We start from the raw sequence: 19,380 nt of genomic DNA on the forward strand, positions 1-19,380 counted from the left end.
ATGTTTGAAAGATTTTTTATAACATGTATATATTAAGTTTATGAAATATTTGACTGTTTTCAGACTTGAGACATCCTGTGTATATAAATATATTGTGTGTACACACACGCACACACGCGCGCACACACACGTGCGCGCGCGCGCACCCGCGCACACACAATAATGATTCATATACTGGGTTCTATAATTTGGAAAAATTAATTATCGCTTTAAATTACTAAAATTAGTTAAAAAATGAAAGACCGGGCTTCAAAATATGGGAATACGTCCTTGAAATTGTCCTCACTTTGATAATAAAAAATGTTGAAAAATGACGTGTCAATATACTTGACATATTAATTCGTACACATTGAGTCATAAATGTTGGAAAAAATTAATTATCGCTTTAAATGACTGAAACAAATTAATAAATGAAAGAGCGGGTTTCAAAATATGGGAATACGTCCTTGAAATGGTCCTCAAATTGATAATGAAATATAGAAATATGACGCGTCGATACCTAACATTTTGATTCGTACACATTGAGTCCTAAAATTTGGAAAAAATTAATTATAGATTTAAATGATTAAAACTAATTAAAAAAGGAAAAATTAGGTTTCAAAATATTGGAATACTTCATCGAAGTGGTCCTCAAATTGATAGAAAAAATATTGAAATATAACGTGTCAATACCTAACATAATGATTCGTACATTGTATTCTAAAATTTTATAATTTAATTATCCCTTTCAATGACTGAAACTTATAAAAAAAATGAAAGAACTGGCTTCAAAATATGGGAATACATCTTTTAAATAGTACTTAGTTGAATAATAAACAATATTAAAATATGACATGGTAATACCAAACATACATTCGTACATTGGGTCCTAAAATTTGGAAAAACTAATTGTTTTGGAAGCGTTTTTGCGACTATCGCTCGCCTCGACTTATTGTCTGCGCGAGCGAGCACACAGCTGATCAACCAAAACAAAACTATATACATAAACACGGCTTGTTATTGCCCGCGCTCTGATTTCGTGTTATTTCCCTCTTTTTTCTCCGAAACCGGCGGGTTCCTGCGATCCGACGGTCGATTCCGAGTAAGTCTGCGTTCAGCCGTCTAAGCGATCACAAGTCAGTGATACTCCATCGAAACAGTTTTCGCTCTGTATTCTGCGAAAAGTGCGTTCACCGAATACCTCCGAGTTTGTGGATCTTTGCGCTGTAGCGATTTTAACCCGCTCCCGTTGCAAGAAGGACGAGCGAAAGACTACCAGACCAGAGGAACGACACCATAATTATTATTTAATTAATAAAATTGAAGGGAGCCTTCGAAAACCAACCCGGTTATCGTCAATCGTCCTTAATATTCCTTGCCCACCGATCGTTCAATAAACGATTAAAACCACACATAATTTTGGTCCTTCGAGCCGGATTGGTGGCAAGACGAAACCAAGCATTGACGATCTGTCGGCATCATGTCGAACGTGGAGGAGATAATCAGCGATCAGACACAGCTGATGTACTCTGTCGCACGAGTTCTGCCAAATTTCAAGAAACTTGGCCAAGCACGGATGACTCGTGCCGTTACCAAGGAGCGCCTCGCCAACCTGAAGGTCATCTTTTCGAAGTGCCAGGAACTCCATTCGAAAATCACTCGTCTGGCCAGTGATACTCAGAAGCAGCAGCTGCCTTACTTCAAGGAGCAGCAGTTTTTCGCCTGCGAGGACGTCTTCAACGAAACATCCGACTACATGGCAGAAATTCTCGAGGCCTTCGAACCAGGACCGCGGCATCAGTCAACAACCTTGGACGTAAGCAACCCTTCCGAATTCTCTCGCCGGTCGTCACATTTGCCCAAGCTACACTTACCGACGTTCGAGGGAGGCTTTGACAAATGGGAAAATTTCCGCGACCGATTCACCTCGTTAATCGCTAACGATACCTCGCTGTCAAATGTCGATCGTTTGCATTATCTTTGTTCGTGTGTAAAGGGTGAAGCTAGTAAGGCGTTGAGCCACCTCGCGATTACAGACGCGAATTACGTTGTCGCGTGGAACCTCTTAATTTCACGTTACGAAAATAAGCGACGCTTGATTACCGGGCATTTGCAAACATTAGTTGATTTACCCGCGGTTCCGAGTAAAAACTCCAAAGACCTTCGGTACCTTTGTGATCAGACCAACGCCGCGATACATGCGTTAAAGAATCTCGGGCGTCCGGTCGAGCACTGGGATGATCTATTGGTCTTCCTCGTTTCGCAGAAACTCGATAAATCAACTCGGGAGGCGTGGGAAATAAAGCTTGGCGAAACCAGCGAGTATCCTCGCTTTAAAGATCTTACGCAATTTATCGATACTCGAATTCGCGCATTCGACGCGATCGCTCCCGCGAATCCGAAAGAGAAAGCATCCGAGTCGAATAAATCGGCGAAACGCCACGTACTCGCCTCCAATTCCGGCGTTCCCGCGAACGTCACGTGCCCTGTCTGTAAAGCCAAACATTTATTATACCAGTGCTCGACCTTCGCTAGCAAAACACCGTCCGAACGATTCGAGTTAATCCGTCTCAACCGACGGTGTATCAATTGCTTCAGCGCGAAACACGTTGTGAAGGAATGCACGAGCCCGCGCACATGCAAACAGTGTCAGAAAAAGCACCACTCGCTCTTGCATTTTGACACATCCGCCAATCAAGGAGATACCATCGAATCCGCGGTCGCGACGACGTCGAGCGACTCGAGTAATAGCGACGTCACAACGCATCTCTCCACAAACATGGTGTCACCGCAGGCCGCGATTCTCCTCGCAACTGCCCGCGTTCGCGTGCATTCGCCACAAGGACGAGTAGTTACTGTTCGCGCATTGATTGATCAAGGTTCCGCAGTTACGCTTATCACCGAATCAATCGCCCAATGCCTACGGTTACCGCGCGTCAAGCAAGCCGTTCGGATTGCCGGCATCGGCGATAAACAATCCGTATCGCATCACGCAGTTACCGTCATCGTAACTCCTGCGTTCGGCGATGAACCTGCGTACTCGACGACCGCTCTTGTTCTCCCCTGCTTAACAAAATATACGCCAAATCGTACAAATTCCGCGTGTCGCTGGTCGCATATATCTGGATTGCGTTTAGCCGACGGAGATCTCATGAGTCGCGATCCGATCGACGTCATTATCGGCGCCGACCTGTATGGCCTGATCCTCCTCGACGGTATTCGAAAAGGATCCGTTAACGAGCCTACGGCTCAAAAAACCACTCTTGGCTGGATCCTCTCCGGACCCGTCACTCCCATCTCCACTGATCCACGCGCATCTGTGCAGGTGCATCATGGAACCGTCCTTGAATCTCTCGACTCCATTCTCCGTAAATTTTGGGAAATTGAGGATATTCCCCTTTCATCTTTTCCAAATCCCGAAGATCTCGAATGTGAGGAACATTTTTCGTCCACTCACTACCGCACGCCTCAAGGGCGTTACGTCGTTCGGTTACCCTTTAAAGGTCACACCGCAGTCTCGTTAGGCGAATCGCGCGCCGTCGCCTTCGCCAGCCTTCAACGCCTCGAACGGCGTTTCCTTCGTCAGCCGGAAACGGCTTCCGCCTATCGCGAATTCCTTACCGAGTATCGTCAACTCGGTCATATGACCATCGCGCCAGCGGATAATCGCCGTGGGAATGCACTCCACCGCTATTATATCCCGCATCATGCTCTCGTACGAGACAGCAGTGCCACGACGCGCTTACGCGTCGTTTTCAACGCGTCGTGTCGAACCTCGGACGGCACATCCTTGAACGATCACTTGATGGTCGGGCCTAAGCTCCAGCTCGATCTCGCCACGGTGCTAATGCGATGGCGTCAACATCGCTATGTCTACACTGCCGACATCGCAAAGATGTATCGGCAAATTCTAGTTGACCAACGCGATGTTGACTACCAGAGGATTCTGTGGCGAGAGTCTCCGGAACAACCAGTCGAGGAGTATCAACTACTCACAGTTACCTACGGCACCGCTTCCGCTCCTTACCTCGCTCTCCGTGTTTTGCGACAGTTAGCGCAAGATGAAGGCGCCTCATTTCCGCTCGCGGTTCCGGTTCTCCTTTCGCAACTTTACGTCGACGACAGCGTGTTCGGCGCCGACGATAAAATTCTCGCGCGCCAGACTCGCGACCAACTTGTCGCTTTATTAGAAAAGGGCGGTTTTCGCTTGAGAAAATGGGCAAGCAATTGCGCAGATCTTCTATCGGATATTGATCCGTCCGATCACGGTCTTGCCTGCTCAAAGGAGCTATATGATGATGAGCGATTGAGCGTGCTAGGTCTCACGTGGGACCCGTGTCGCGATGTCTTTCGGGTTAAAGTTTCTCTCCCGACACATATTTCGAAAACGAAACGCGAGATCTTATCGACCATCGCCAAACTATTTGATCCGCTCGGTTGGATCACCCCCGTCGTGATTACCGCAAAAATATTTCTGCAAACATTGTGGCAATTAAAATGCGATTGGGACGACGACATTCCCGGCGATTACGCAACCGACTGGGAACGCTATTATTCGCACTTATCGTGCCTTCATCAACTCGAAATCGCGCGCTGGACGCGATCCGGCTCTCATACCTTGAAAACGGAGTTACACGGTTTCTCAGACGCCTCTACGAAAGCCTATGCGGCGGTAGTCTACCTCCGTAACATTAACATCGACGGATCGGTCGACGTTTTCTTGCTCGCCGCGAAGTCCAAGGTCGCCCCTCTCAAAACATTAAGCGTTCCGCGTCTCGAGTTAGCCGCTGCACATCTTCTTTCGCGCCTCGTGCAGTTCGTTCGAACGACGCTTCAACTGCCGAACATCGAAATACATTGTTGGACGGATTCCACCATAACGCTAGCCTGGCTAAGTAAATCGCCGTCTTGCTGGCGAACGTTCGTAGCAAATCGCGTCGCGGCCATTCAAACGACCTTACCGGACATACCGTGGCGCCATGTTCCGACTTACGACAACGCCGCCGATGCCGCGTCCCGTGGTCTTGCTCCGGAGGAACTAGCTCCACATCCGTTATGGTGGCACGGACCCCCGTGGCTGTCTTTGCCTCCAACCTCTTGGCCGAACGGCAATCTCATACAAGATGAGATCACATCCACCGATCTTTTGGAGAAACGAAACGTACACGTCACGGATTCCCCGGCGCCTCCGGAATTATGGGATCTCGCTTTTCGCTTCTCATCATGGCCGAAATTGCTTCGCGTGACCTCGTATCTAATTCGATTCGGGAATCTCGCGCGACGGCAAAATCAATCACTCGAACGCAGTTCGCGCGTCGACGAAATCGCCGCAGCCAAAGCGTACTGGCTCCGCTGTATACAGGCAGCTATGTTTCCCGCTGAATTAGTCTGTCTCGCTGCGAAGAGATCCGTGTCCAAATCCAGTCCGCTTTCATCTCTCAATCCTTCGCTGAGCGACGACGGACTCATCCGCGTCCGCGGACGTCTACGTCACGCTCGCCTGCCAGATTCGACGAAGTACCCGATCGTCCTTCGGTCGCATCCTCTCCTTTCCCTCATCATCGATCATCACCATCATCGCATGCTACACGGCGGTTCACAACTCACTCTCGCATCCTTACGTTCCGAATTCTGGATTCTTCGCGCTCGCACTTGTACCCGCGCAGTCCTTCACAAATGTGTGCGATGTGCCCGCGAGGCTGCGACCATTCCAAATGAACTCATGGGAGATCTTCCGTCGGTTCGCGTAAATCGCGCGGCGCGACCGTTTTCACACACGGGAGTCGATTATGCTGGTCCTATTTTGTTACGAAGTACACCCGGGCGCGGACATAAGTCTCACAAAGCGTACATCGCCCTGTTTGTATGCCTCACTACTAAGGCTATCCACCTTGAATTCGTGACCGATTATACTTCGGCCACCTTTATCGCGGCGTATCATCGGTTCGTGTCCAGACGAGGTCTTCCCCAGGGGATGTATTGCGATAATGGCACAACTTTCCAAGGAGCCGATCGCGACTGAGCCGATGCACATCGTCGCGCCCTCCGCGATCCAAATTTTATTGAGGCGACCGCTTGCGAAAAAACATCGTGGCATTTCCTTCCCCCGGCCGCCCCACATTTCGGTGGTCTCTGGGAGGCCGGTGTGCGTAGCGTCAAAACGCACCTCAAACGTTGCATAGGTGCTCACACTCTCACGTACGAAGAAATGAACACCCTTCTCTGTAAAATCAAAGCGTGTTTAAATTCTCGACCGTTATCCGCCGTCTTCGAGAATCTGGAAGACTACCGCGTTTTAACTCCTGGGCATTTTTTAATCGGCGCTCCGTTAGCAGCGGTTCCCGAACCCAGCGTTCTCGACCTGCATGAAAATCGATTGTCACGCTGGCAGATGACGCAGCGCATCACCGAAGGTTTTTGGAGATCTTGGCGCAACGATTACTTGCTCACCCTCCAACAACGCCCAAAATGGCGAATTGTACAAAAATTAGCGCGCGTCGGTCAGTTAGTTCTTCTACGAAATCCGCTAGCTCCCCCGAGTCAATGGGAGCTCGGCCGAATTGTTGCGTGCCATCCCGGAGCCGACGGCTTGACGAGAGTCGTCACCGTCCGAACGAGCCGCGCAGAATATAAGCGCCCTATCACCAAAATTTGTTATCTTCCCGTCGACATCAATCAAGAGATGTCAATGATATCCGGCTCGGCGGGCGGAAATAAAAAGTAAAGCGAGCACTTGCTCATATATATATCTCGTTTTGTTTGTTTGCGTTTGTTTAATTTGTTTTAAAATTTAATCAACTATATTCTTATGTATACCTTTGTCACTGGTCTCGTAATCACGATAAGACTGTTCAAATCGATAGAGTGGATCTCTCAATCGATTGTAAACGTTATCGTCGTTGGTGCAAACCGAAGTGCATCTCTTGTTCGTCACAATGCGCATTTCGAATGTGTTCATTCGAGGCGGGCGGTATGTTTTGGAAGCGTTTTTGCGACTATCGCTCGCCTCGACTTATTGTCTGCGCGAGCGAGCACACAGCTGATCAACCAAAACAAAACTATATACATAAACACGGCTTGTTATTGCCCGCGCTCTGATTTCGTGTTATTTCCCTCTTTTTTCTCCGAAACCGGCGGGTTCCTGCGATCCGACGGTCGATTCCGAGTAAGTCTGCGTTCAGCCGTCTAAGCGATCACAAGTCAGTGATACTCCATCGAAACAGTTTTCGCTCTGTATTCTGCGAAAAGTGCGTTCACCGAATACCTCCGAGTTTGTGGATCTTTGCGCTGTAGCGATTTTAACCCGCTCCCGTTGCAAGAAGGACGAGCGAAAGACTACCAGACCAGAGGAACGACACCATAATTATTATTTAATTAATAAAATTGAAGGGAGCCTTCGAAAACCAACCCGGCTATCGTCAATCGTCCTTAATATTCCTTGCCCACCGATCGTTCAATAAACGATTAAAACCACACACTAATTATCATATTAAATAACTGTTAATATCTAACATAATGATTCGTACATTATAGATCCTAAAATTTGGAAAAATTACATCTATTATATAAAGCTTTACCTCCCTTTCTCATTTCCTCTTTCTTAATCCCCTTTTTTTGCAATTCTTCGATGTCTATAATTTGTAGGTTTCCTCTCTTTCTCTTTTCTCTCTATCTCTTTCTTTCCATTTCTTTCTCTCTGTTATTTATATTATATATATTATATATTATTAAATATTATATATGTGCATTTTATATATATCATATTTTATATGTGTATATTATATATATATATATTACATATATATTACCTCTCATTTCTTAACATTTGTCCTATTCATTAACCCCATTCACGATGTGTCACGAGATGTCATCAAACTGTCACCGAACTTTCAGTAATTACGTTCACACCTTTCTCTAACGAAAGCATCGACCGCTAATCACGTACGCGGAAAAGCGGCAACAATTACAAGCGATATAGCAGGCACTTCAGGATACAAATAACTTTTTTTATTATAGATTTTTATTCTAGAGCTGTGCGAACAAAAAACCATTTGTTTAGAAATGTACAAACGAAAATCTATCAATTAATACCATTTTGAACGCAATATCTGTGTTTTAAGCTTATTTACCCAAATCGACCGATCTCGAAACTTTAATTGTTTATAACTTATAACTTTTTAAGTAAGGGTGTGCAAACGAAAAATCGTTTTGTATCGGAATGTGCAAACGAAAATCTATCAATTATGCTTATTACGAAAAGATTTTATCGAATTTGAAGTTCTTTTAAATGTGAAATTAGCCCCCCCCCCCTCTTTTGCTTTTTAAATAATTTTTTTTTCTAGAGCTGTGCAAACGAAAAATCGATCTGTTTAAAAATGTGCAAACGAAAATCTATTAATTAATACCATTTTGAACGCAATATCTATGTTTTAAGATTATTTACTAAAATCGACCGATCTCAAAACTTTAATTGTTTATAACTTTTTATCTAAGAGTGTGCAAACGAAAAATCGATCTATTTGGAAATGTGCAAACGAAAATCTATTGATTAAGACTTTTTCGATTTAATTTGTACGTAATTGTGGTGCTAATGTAAAATTGGCCCCTCCAAATTTGTTTTAATATTTTTTTTACTAAAAGTGTGCAAATGAAAATTCCAAATATGCATACATGTGCAAACGATGAACAATCGAATGAGCTAAAGAAAATTAATTTTTTTTAATATTGGAGGACTAACTTTACACGAGTTATGTCGAGACATAATAAAAATTCGATGCATTAAAATTATTTGAATTTTTATTATATCTCGATATAATTTTAATTCGTTGAATTTTTCCATGAATTAAAATTATATCGCGACATAATAAAAATTCAATAAATTATTAGATTTGAAATTCATACTAGCCCGTACAATGAAAAATAATTGCTCGTAATTCCAGAGTACCAATTTGTTAATGACTCAGAAAAATAACATGGAAATTAACAAGAACAGATTAAATAATGGCGCTGTATAAAGGCTTCGTGTTTACATTGCGTTCTGCCCTGAATGTAGTTACAGGACTGTTGCTGCATTCTTTAACGCATGTATCGCGGCGTTGGTCTGATCACAAAGGTACCGAAGGTCTTTGGAGTTTTTACTCGGAACCGCGGGTAAATCAACTAATGTTTGCAAATGCCCGGTAATCAAGCGTCGCTTATTTTCGTAACGTGAAATTAAGAGGTTCCACGCGACAACGTAATTCGCGTCTGTAATCGCGAGGTGGCTCAACGCCTTACTAGCTTCACCCTTTACACACGAACAAAGATAATGCAAACGATCGACATTTGACAGCGAGGTATCGTTAGCGATTAACGAGGTGAATCGGTCGCGGAAATTTTCCCATTTGTCAAAGCCTCCCTCGAACGTCGGTAAGTGTAGCTTGGGCAAATGTGACGACCGGCGAGAGAATTCGGAAGGGTTGCTTACGTCCAAGGTTGTTGACTGATGCCGCGGTCCTGGTTCGAAGGCCTCGAGAATTTCTGCCATGTAGTCGGATGTTTCGTTGAAGACGTCCTCGCAGGCGAAAAACTGCTGCTCCTTGAAGTAAGGCAGCTGCTGCTTCTGAGTATCACTGGCCAGACGAGTGATTTTCGAATGGAGTTCCTGGCACTTCGAAAAGATGACCTTCAGGTTGGCGAGGCGCTCCTTGGTAACGGCACGAGTCATCCGTGCTTGGCCAAGTTTCTTGAAATTTGGCAGAACTCGTGCGACAGAGTACATCAGCTGTGTCTGATCGCTGATTATCTCCTCCACGTTCGACATGATGCCGACAGATCGTCAATGCTTGGTTTCGTCTTGCCACCAATCCGGCTCGAAGGACCAAAATTATGTGTGGTTTTAATCGTTTATTGAACGATCGGTGGGCAAGGAATATTAAGGACGATTGACGATAGCCGGGTTGGTTTTCGAAGGCTCCCTTCAATTTTATTAATTAAATAATAATTATGGTGCCGTTCCTCTGGTCTGGTAGTCTTTCGCTCGTCCTTCTTGCAACGGGAGCGGGTTAAAATCGCTACAGCGCAAAGATCCACAAACTCGGAGGTATTCGGTGAACGCACTTTTCGCAGAATACAGAGCGAAAACTGTTTCGATGGAGTATCACTGACTTGTGATCGCTTAGACGGCTGAACGCAGACTTACTCGGAATCGACCGTCGGATCGCAGGAACCCGCCGGTTTCGGAGAAAAAAGAGGGAAATAACACGAAATCAGAGCGCGGGCAATAACAAGCCGTGTTTATGTATATAGTTTTGTTTTGGTTGATCAGCTGTGTGCTCGCTCGCGCAGACAATAAGTCGAGGCGAGCGATAGTCGCAAAAACGCTTCCAAAACAATTAGTTTTTCCAAATTTTAGGACCCAATGTACGAATGTATGTTTGGTATTACCATGTCATATTTTAATATTGTTTATTATTCAACTGAGTACTATTTAAAAGATGTATTCCCATATTTTGAAGCCAGTTCTTTCATTTTTTTTATAAGTTTCAGTCATTGAAAGGGATAATTAAATTATAAAATTTTAGAATACAATGTACGAATCATTATGTTAGGTATTGACACGTTATATTTCAATATTTTTTCTATCAATTTGAGGACCACTTCGATGAAGTATTCCAATATTTTGAAACCTAATTTTTCCTTTTTTAATTAGTTTTAATCATTTAAATCTATAATTAATTTTTTCCAAATTTTAGGACTCAATGTGTACGAATCAAAATGTTAGGTATCGACGCGTCATATTTCTATATTTCATTATCAATTTGAGGACCATTTCAAGGACGTATTCCCATATTTTGAAACCCGCTCTTTCATTTATTAATTTGTTTCAGTCATTTAAAGCGATAATTAATTTTTTCCAACATTTATGACTCAATGTGTACGAATTAATATGTCAAGTATATTGACACGTCATTTTTCAACATTTTTTATTATCAAAGTGAGGACAATTTCAAGGACGTATTCCCATATTTTGAAGCCCGGTCTTTCATTTTTTAACTAATTTTAGTAATTTAAAGCGATAATTAATTTTTCCAAATTATAGAACCCAGTATATGAATCATTATTGTGTGTGCGCGGGTGCGCGCGCGCGCACGTGTGTGTGCGCGCGTGTGTGCGTGTGTGTACACACAATATATTTATATACACAGGATGTCTCAAGTCTGAAAACAGTCAAATATTTCATAAACTTAATATATACATGTTATAAAAAATCTTTCAAACATATAACTTATAGGGTTTTAAGGGAATGCTGACTCTGTCTGTTTTACCGACATTGAATTCAAGAGCTTTTGATTTTATTGGCTAGGTTATAAAATCTTTCTCCACAATTAATTTATTGATAATAATAAACGGGGACTACTGTAATTTTGCATAAAAAAATAAAAGTTAAAAAATTACAGTTTTTTTATCGGCCTCTTGCATCAGCTCATAACAATAGTTATTTAATACAAAAGTTCTGCAGTTTATTTATTGCAAAAAATATGGCGCTCCCGATAGAGATATGAAAGAATAATACAGAAGTAATAAAAATGAGATTCAAAGTCTGTATCAAAAGATTTGTAATTGAATTAATTATGTATGTATATATACATGCGGAATTGATGGCATAAAAAAGCAAAAATTAGTTGCAGGACAGCGCTCCCCATTATTATCAGTACTTTTATTGTGAAAAATTTTTCAATTTGTATATTCAATAAGAAGTGAACCTAACCTAACTTAAAGTCAGTAAAACAAAACTACGGTAGCATCCCCTTAAATGGTGCATTATATAGTAATATTAATGTAATTTTGAATAGCACCAAAATCAAGATCATGAAGAAATTATACTTTGAATTTTTTAAATAGAAATCCTTATTTTTATTTGCACATTCCTTCAAAGGACGAAGTAATTAATACAGAAGGAAGAAGATTGATAAATTTTCTGGAGAAGAAAGAGTGGAGTACAATGAATGAGAATGCGAGAGGAGATGAGGAAGGAGAGTAGACATTTACAAGAGAGAGGGGGAACACAGTGATAGATTATGTGATAGGGATCGAAGAAAGCAGGGAAAAGATGAGAGGACTGAGAATAGGGGACAAAGTAGACTCGGATTACCATCCTATAGAAATAGAAATAGAAATGGAAAGAAAAAGGATAAGGAGGAGGAAAAAGCAGTAAGGGAGAAGGAAGGAAGAGAAGGAGAGGAATATAAAAGAAAGAGAACAGAATATAGGAAGCTGTGCGATAGGAAGAAGATGGAGAAAAATGAAAAATAGGAAAGGAAGGCAGCGGAGATGAAAAGGGAGAAAGAGGTATGGGAAATAGTAAACAGGGAAAGGATGAGGAGGAAAAAGGTAAATAAGGAGATTGAGAAGAGAAAATAGTGAGGATATTTCATGAGGCTACTAGGAGAAGTTAAAAGAAGAATGGAGAGGAGAGAGGAGGGGAAAGGAAGAAAAAAAAGAAAGGAGAAGAAAGAGAATGAAGAGGAGAAGGAAATAGGAGAAGAAGAGGTAAGAAAGGCAATAAAGAAATTGAAGGAAGCAAAGGCGGCAGGAATAGATAAAGTCTCAAATAAAATATGGAAATTTGGAGGGGAGAGTGTAGAGGAATGGATACTAGACTTTTGCAACAAGGTATGGAGAGGGGAAGGATATAGCCAGAGAAGTGAAGAGAGAGAGTGATCGTGAAGAAAGGGGAGGGAAAAGAGATGAAGGACTATAGAGGAATGATGTTGATGTCGACGCCATACAAAATATACACAATAGTATTAGCGAAAAGGCTGAAGAGGGAGATAGAGGAAAAAGGGATAGTAACACTGGACCAAACAGGCTTTAGAAGAGGAATGGGAACAATAGATAACATATATGTTTTAACAATGATAAAAATATTAGATCGGTTCTTTTATATATGTTTTAAATTATTTAGTAATTAGGCAATTGGAAAGAAAGAGAGGGAGAATGGTGGCAATGTTCGTGGATTTGAAGGTAGCGTTTGATTCATTGGACAGAGGAAAATTGAGAGAGACGATAAGGGAAAGAGGGATGAGGAAAGGATTAAGGAGAAGAATAGAGGAGATAATGAAGGAGACAAGGTGTAAAGTAGGTGTAAAGTAGTACATTTTTATTTAATATTATTTTTATAATAATTTAAGTTGTGTTTTAAATTTAAACGCAATTTTAATTTTAAAAAATGTGGTTACTCTAACTTCCTTAAGATATTAGAATAAATTTTTAAAGGTTTATTTTTTATAAAATTTTGAATATCTTGACAAAAGTTTGTGGTTGTTTAACTTTCGTAAATTCTAAGATATTGGAATAAATACTTTTATATGAATAGACTATCGAGGAAAGCGCGCGCTGCGTGCTAGTCCATTTCTAAATATTGTGTTGCCCCTTTTCCGCGATGCTGATTGGTTCTGTCACAGCGTTTACTTCGTGAGCGACTGTCATTGCATATTTTGACAGTTGTACACGTATCGAGGAGTTATAGTGTAGTGACAGTATATAATGTATATTAAAGGATTTGGTATTTAATAATTAAAATCTGATACATAAGTGTTTATTAATTTTGTGATTGAGTGGTTTCGATTATAGTTTCTCAGTTTTTTAGAAAAAGAAATAGAACTTCGGTAAATTAAAATTATGTATATATAGAAATTTAGTTAATTTAGATTTTTAAATTATGTAGATCATGTTATATATTTCCATTATAAGATATAATACCAAATTTGAAATCAATATTTACTAATATTACAGATGTATTATCTATGTTAAATATAACAACAAAGGAAATCGATAACTGCAATACTGACAACAAGATTTTGAAGATGATTGCAAATTTAAATAATAATATAGAAATAATGATTGATACAAACACAATAACGCTATGTGCAATAATATTAATACTGAAGACAGTTATATTCCGAAAGAAGTTTATAAAACGCTTGATACTAATTTCACGAAACTTGTAGAAAGAGATGGAAAGTACAATTCTGGAATTCAATCATCATGTCAAATCGATATTTTTTTCGAGAGTAATAAGAAAAATGATAGCTTCGTGAATTTAGAAAATAAATTGGATATCACTAGATTTCGTATTATGTGCAAATTGCATATTTGTTGTTTTCGCATATTCTACAAGAACATTAATAATGTAAATAAATGATAATTTTTTTAATTAATAAAGGCGTAAGAAGGCGTACTAAAGTTACGGACATCATGGCACGTATTGCCAAGATGAAATGGCAATGAGTGGGTCATGTTGCCAGACATGATGACTCGAGATGGACAAAGAGAATAATCCAATGGAGACCAAGAGCGAACAGAAAAGGTGTAGGGCGACCTCAAAGGCAATGGACAGATGACATCAAGAAAATAAACGTAAAGGGCAACTGGTTAAGGGTGGCAGCGGACAGAGAGGCATGGAAGGGGAACAAAGAGGCTTATGTTCAGGAGTGGACCAAAGATGGCTGAGAATAATGACATAATTTTTATTTCCGAATTTTTATTACGTACATAATTTTAATTCCCAAATTTCTATTATGTACATAATTTTAATTTATTAAATTTCTAATTTCTATTAAGTACATAATTTTAATTCATCGTATTTCTTTTATCTAAATAATTTTAATTTGCTCAATTTCTATTATGTATATAATTTTAATTTTTCGTATTTCCTTGATGTAAATAATTTTAATTTGCTGAATTTCTATATGTACATAATTTTATTCTTGAATTTTCATTGTGTAATTTTAATTCTTAAATTTGTATTATGTTTTAAATTTTTATTCGCCGAATTTTTACTATGTACAATACATAAGTAATTTCTATATTGTATTATAATTTCAATTCATCAAATTTTTATTGTGTACATAAATTCAACTGGCCGAATTTCTATTAGGTACAATTTCAGTTATTTACATAATAGAAATACGGCGAATTAATATTAAGTGCATAAAGAAATTCAAGAATTAAAATTATAAACATAATGGAAAATAAAAAATTATTTATATAAAAGAAATATGACGAATTAAAATTATGTTCATAATAGAAATTCAGCAAATTAAAATTATGTAAAAGTATAAAAATTCTAAAATTAGAGTTATGTACATAATTGAAATTTGACGAATTAAAATTATGTACATTTGCGGAGTGAAAATGTGTTTGGCGCTTGTGTTATCTAGTCTATCCATAAAAGCAAGATTATTGAAAACTAAATATTATACGAGATATTTTGTATTTCATATCAAAAATATGTCAGATTAGGCAAAATATCTCAAAAACTGTTTAATTCTTGGCTACATTTTCTTATATTTTTTATGCAAAATATTACAAAAAATCTATTTACATAAACGCTTAAAATAATTCTATATAAAATAATTAAATTGACTAAATAAATAAGCTTGAAAATTGCCTCTTACAAACATTTCTATGACATCAACTATGCCCCTCTTTGAGATACTAAAACTTTTATTTGAAACATTTTTTCTACAAATATTAGTAGAGGTAAAAATTTGTAACGCTTATTTAAATACCCGGTACATATTTCTTCCATTTCTGTTCTTTCTATATATATATAAATATATATATATATATCCTATATATATATGTTATATTAAAATGTTACATCTATGAGTGGGAAATTACAACTAACATGAATGTTACGTACACGTTATATTATTTGTTATATTCCGTTTTATTATAGCAATGTAATAATTATATATCGGTGTTTGCTGGGCTAATATTTCTAGGGGATTGAGCATCCACTCTGGGTCGCCCTAATGGCCATCTCCCTTTAGCTTCCGCTCAACTCCCTAATATACACACACACGCCGCATAGGACTTCTGTTTCTTCTTGCCTTTACTCTTTTTTCTTTATAACTTCCCTCACCTGCTTCATCCTACCTCACTCTCCCTCATCTCTCCTCATCCTCCTCCTCTCTTCTTCTCTTTTTCCTCTAAAATCTCTCTCACTATCTCCTGCCAACTCATTTCCCTTTCCCCATTCACCCTACATCTCTTCCATACGTGTGCCCATGACTCCTTCTTTCCTCCACGCACTCTGCATTTCTACTTTTCTGCCTCCTTCCAATATCAACTTCCTAACACTTTATTATCTAGTCTAAATCTTGCTACCCTCTTTCATCTGCTTTCTCCCCATTTCTTTTTCAAGTATTCCGGCACCCCCTCTACTCTCACCTCCTTATACCATCTATTGTGCCCTGATCTCTCTATTCTCTCCTCTTTTTCTCTCTTCTTTGCTCTTCCACGTCTCTCCTAATAACTTCCCCGTACCACCCCTCCTTCTCTCCGCTCTTCTTTGCCACGTCTTCTATCCTCCATCCTTTTTTCCTGAAAAAATCCTCTCTTTTTCTTTCCCATTCCGACCCTTCCTTTCTTTTTTTTGTCCTGCCCTTCATTTCTTCCCAACATCTTGCCAACCCGCTTCTCTTTTCCTTCTCCAACCTCTTCTCAAAACTCCACGCTCTTTTCCCTGCTCTTGTCCTTAATTTATCCATTTTCAGCTCCTCTTTTACTATATATCACGGCGCTCTTCTTTCCATCCCTAACATCCATCTTAAGTACCTCTCTTCTCACCTTTCCATTCCTTCTCTCTCTTTCCACCCCCATATTTGTACTCCATAACTCATGACCGTCCAGACTAACTTATCAAATAGCCATAATCTCCTCCCCCAATTTTTTCCAAATCTCCTTTTCCCTATTACCCATACTTGTTCTATGACTGCTGCTTTCTTATCCTATCTTTCACCGCCCTCCTTGCCTTCCATTTCTCTGCAACCTGTAGCCTAAGTATGTGAATTCTTTCACCTCCTCCATTTTTTTTCCTTTCCATCTCCACTTTCTTTTTTCCACCTTCCTCCTTCTCTTCTAAACCTTATAATCCTTGTCTTTTTTGCGTTTAATTCTAGCTCCTGCTCCAGATATTCTTTCAGTCTTTCTATCATGCTTCTCAGTTCATCTTCTTCCTCCGCTACTAATACCATGCATATGCCAGCGTGTATATTCTCTTCTCTTCTATCCTACTCCTTTCCTTCTTACTCTCCTTTTCTTACTCTCCCCATTTTTTCCTCTAAATCCGCCGTCAAAATGTTAAATAATATCGGGCTCAACGGGGATCTCTGCTTCACTCCTTTTTTCGTCCAAAACACCTCTCCTATCTTCTCTCCTATCCTTATCCTACATTTTATTTCCTTCAGCACCTCCATCATTCTTTTCCTCAGCCCTATTGTTACCCTCCCTTCTCTTTCTCTCTCTCTATCTCTCTCCCATTGCCTCTATTAACTTCCCTCTATTCACCGAGTCAAACGCCGCCTTTAAATCCACAAACATTGCTGTCATCTTTTCCCCCTTTCTTTCCAACTGTCTGTTTATTACATAATTCAGTACATATATGTTATTCATTGTACCCCTTCCTTTCCTGAGTCCTGTCTGATTTTCTGGCACTATACTCTTTTCCTCCACCTCCCTCTTTATTCTTTCCGCCAGCACCACCGTATAAATCTTGTACAGTGTCGGCATCAAGGTCACTCCCCTATAATCCTTCATTCTTTCCCTTCCCCTTTCTTCACTATTGGCACTATTACCTCTTCCATCCACCTCTCTGGCCATTTATGCGTTTTTTGTCATCGGTGTCCATGGTACCGAACAATGTTTTTGCTACTGTTCCTATCCCGTCAATTATTCCCCTACGTTTGTCTGTACGTCTGTCGTAGAGTGTAGTTATTTGTATTGTCGTCTTTTCCAAATAGTTTAGTGTTTGTTTTGTAATACTAACTAAATTAAGGCATGTGTTTTGTTGCGTTAACACATTGCACGCTTTTTCTGTACGCTCTATATAATTTCGTATGTAACCCTGTTTCGCAGTTAATGTTGCTAGGTCTAGTTTTATTACTAGTTTCCACGTGCTTTTAGAACAATGTAGATGGCCTATTTTTTCAAAATGTATCCCTGGTTCGTTGGTAAATTCCTCGAGTTCGTATGGCTCTTGGCTTGACCGTCTCAATATTGCTGCGTTGGCATTGAATATGATCATCCTGTAATATATATAATTCCCCTTACTATTTTATACTTTTGTATGCAATTTTTATCAAAAAAGCGGAGCATTCGTTTTTTATATCTTCTGTCGTTTCTTCAGTCTTAGGACAATTTTTGTTACGTGCGGCACGACGTATTATCATGTGTTTTCGATTTAATTGTATTAGGTGCAATGCCTATTCGCATTTAGATGATTTGTTGTGTCCCTACTGTCGCGCCCGCGCCCCTGTTGTGGGGCCCGAAATAACGGGGGACGAATATACCCGGGCGTACGATGTGGTGCTCCGGTGGGCGAATGTGTCCCGGAGGGCGGGTGAGCCGCATTCCTTGCACGTCACCCTCGATACGCGTACCGGTACGCGAGTGGTGCGTGAGGTGGTGGTTTTGGTGGGGACGACCAGCCTTGATCGATTCGCGATACCAGAATAGGTAAGTCTCAATTTTCGATAAATGATTTTAGTCTGTTTGTGTGTATGCGTACTGCTCTTCTTCCTTTCTTTACTGTGTAGTTAACATCGGAGTTCTTTTCGATTATCGTATACGGTCCTGCCCATAAGGCGTCAAGTTTCTTTGATCGTCCGCGTCGTAGCGTATCGTCATATATAAGCACTTTATCATCGACTTTAAATTTTATTTCTTTCGCGTCTTTATCATAATATCTTTTTGATTTGATTTTTTCTTCGTTTACGCGATCCTTCGCAATTTGTTGTGTGGCCCTTAATCTTTCCCTAAGCTCTTGAGCGTAATCATTGTAGCTGTATGTGGCCCTCGGTGGTTTTGTTAATGCCGTCGGTAGGTTGGCCTGATGTCCGTAAATTAATTCAAACGGCGTGTACCCCGTTGCACTGTGCGGGGTCGTATTATAAGTAAACATTGCATAAGGTGTCCATTCGTCCCAGTCTGTTTAATCAGCGTCAACATAATGGCAAAGATATTCTGCTAATGTCCTATGTGATCGTTCGAGTGCCCCATTTGTTTCCGGATGATACGCGGTTGTTTGTAATTTTTTGATTTTTAACAGTTTACATGTGTTCTTAAATATTTCACTTAAAAAGTTTGTCCCTTGATCTGTCAAAATTTTTCCCGGTATTCCGTGTTCTAGGATTATTTTCGTTACAAACTCTTTTGCGATTGTGCCGGCTTCCTGGTTTGGCATTGGAATCGCCTTACTAAATTTTGTTAGGATGTCTTGGAATGTTAATAAATATTTACTCCCATTCGTAGTTATTGTTAGCGGCCCTACAATGTCCAACGCACATTTTTCAAATGGCTTACCAGGCGTATCTGTAATTATTAACGGTGCTTTATTTTTCCGCGACAATTTAT

At 40.2% G+C, this 19,380-nt stretch overlaps 1 protein-coding gene across 1 annotated transcript; it reads left to right on the forward strand.

The window, feature by feature from the left end:
- The first annotated feature begins 1,459 nt into the window (after window positions 1-1,459).
- LOC114942521 (uncharacterized) lies at window positions 1,460-6,001 on the forward strand. Its single transcript, XM_029317890.2, has one exon. It carries the CDS (start codon window positions 1,460-1,462, stop codon window positions 5,999-6,001), a length of 4,542 nt encoding a protein of 1,513 aa, XP_029173723.2.
- The last annotated feature ends 13,379 nt before the right edge of the window (window positions 6,002-19,380 follow it).

This window comes from Nylanderia fulva, unplaced genomic scaffold (assembly GCF_048542155.1).
Source record: "Nylanderia fulva isolate GAGA-0341 unplaced genomic scaffold, ASM4854215v1 Scaffold65, whole genome shotgun sequence".
Lineage (NCBI taxonomy): Eukaryota > Metazoa > Arthropoda > Insecta > Hymenoptera > Formicidae > Nylanderia > Nylanderia fulva.

What these genes read in the sequence shown, in the direction of transcription:
- LOC114942521 (XM_029317890.2), top strand. Translation starts at nt 1,460, where the DNA reads ATGTCGAACGTGGAGGAGATAATCAGCGATCAGACACAGCTGATGTAC.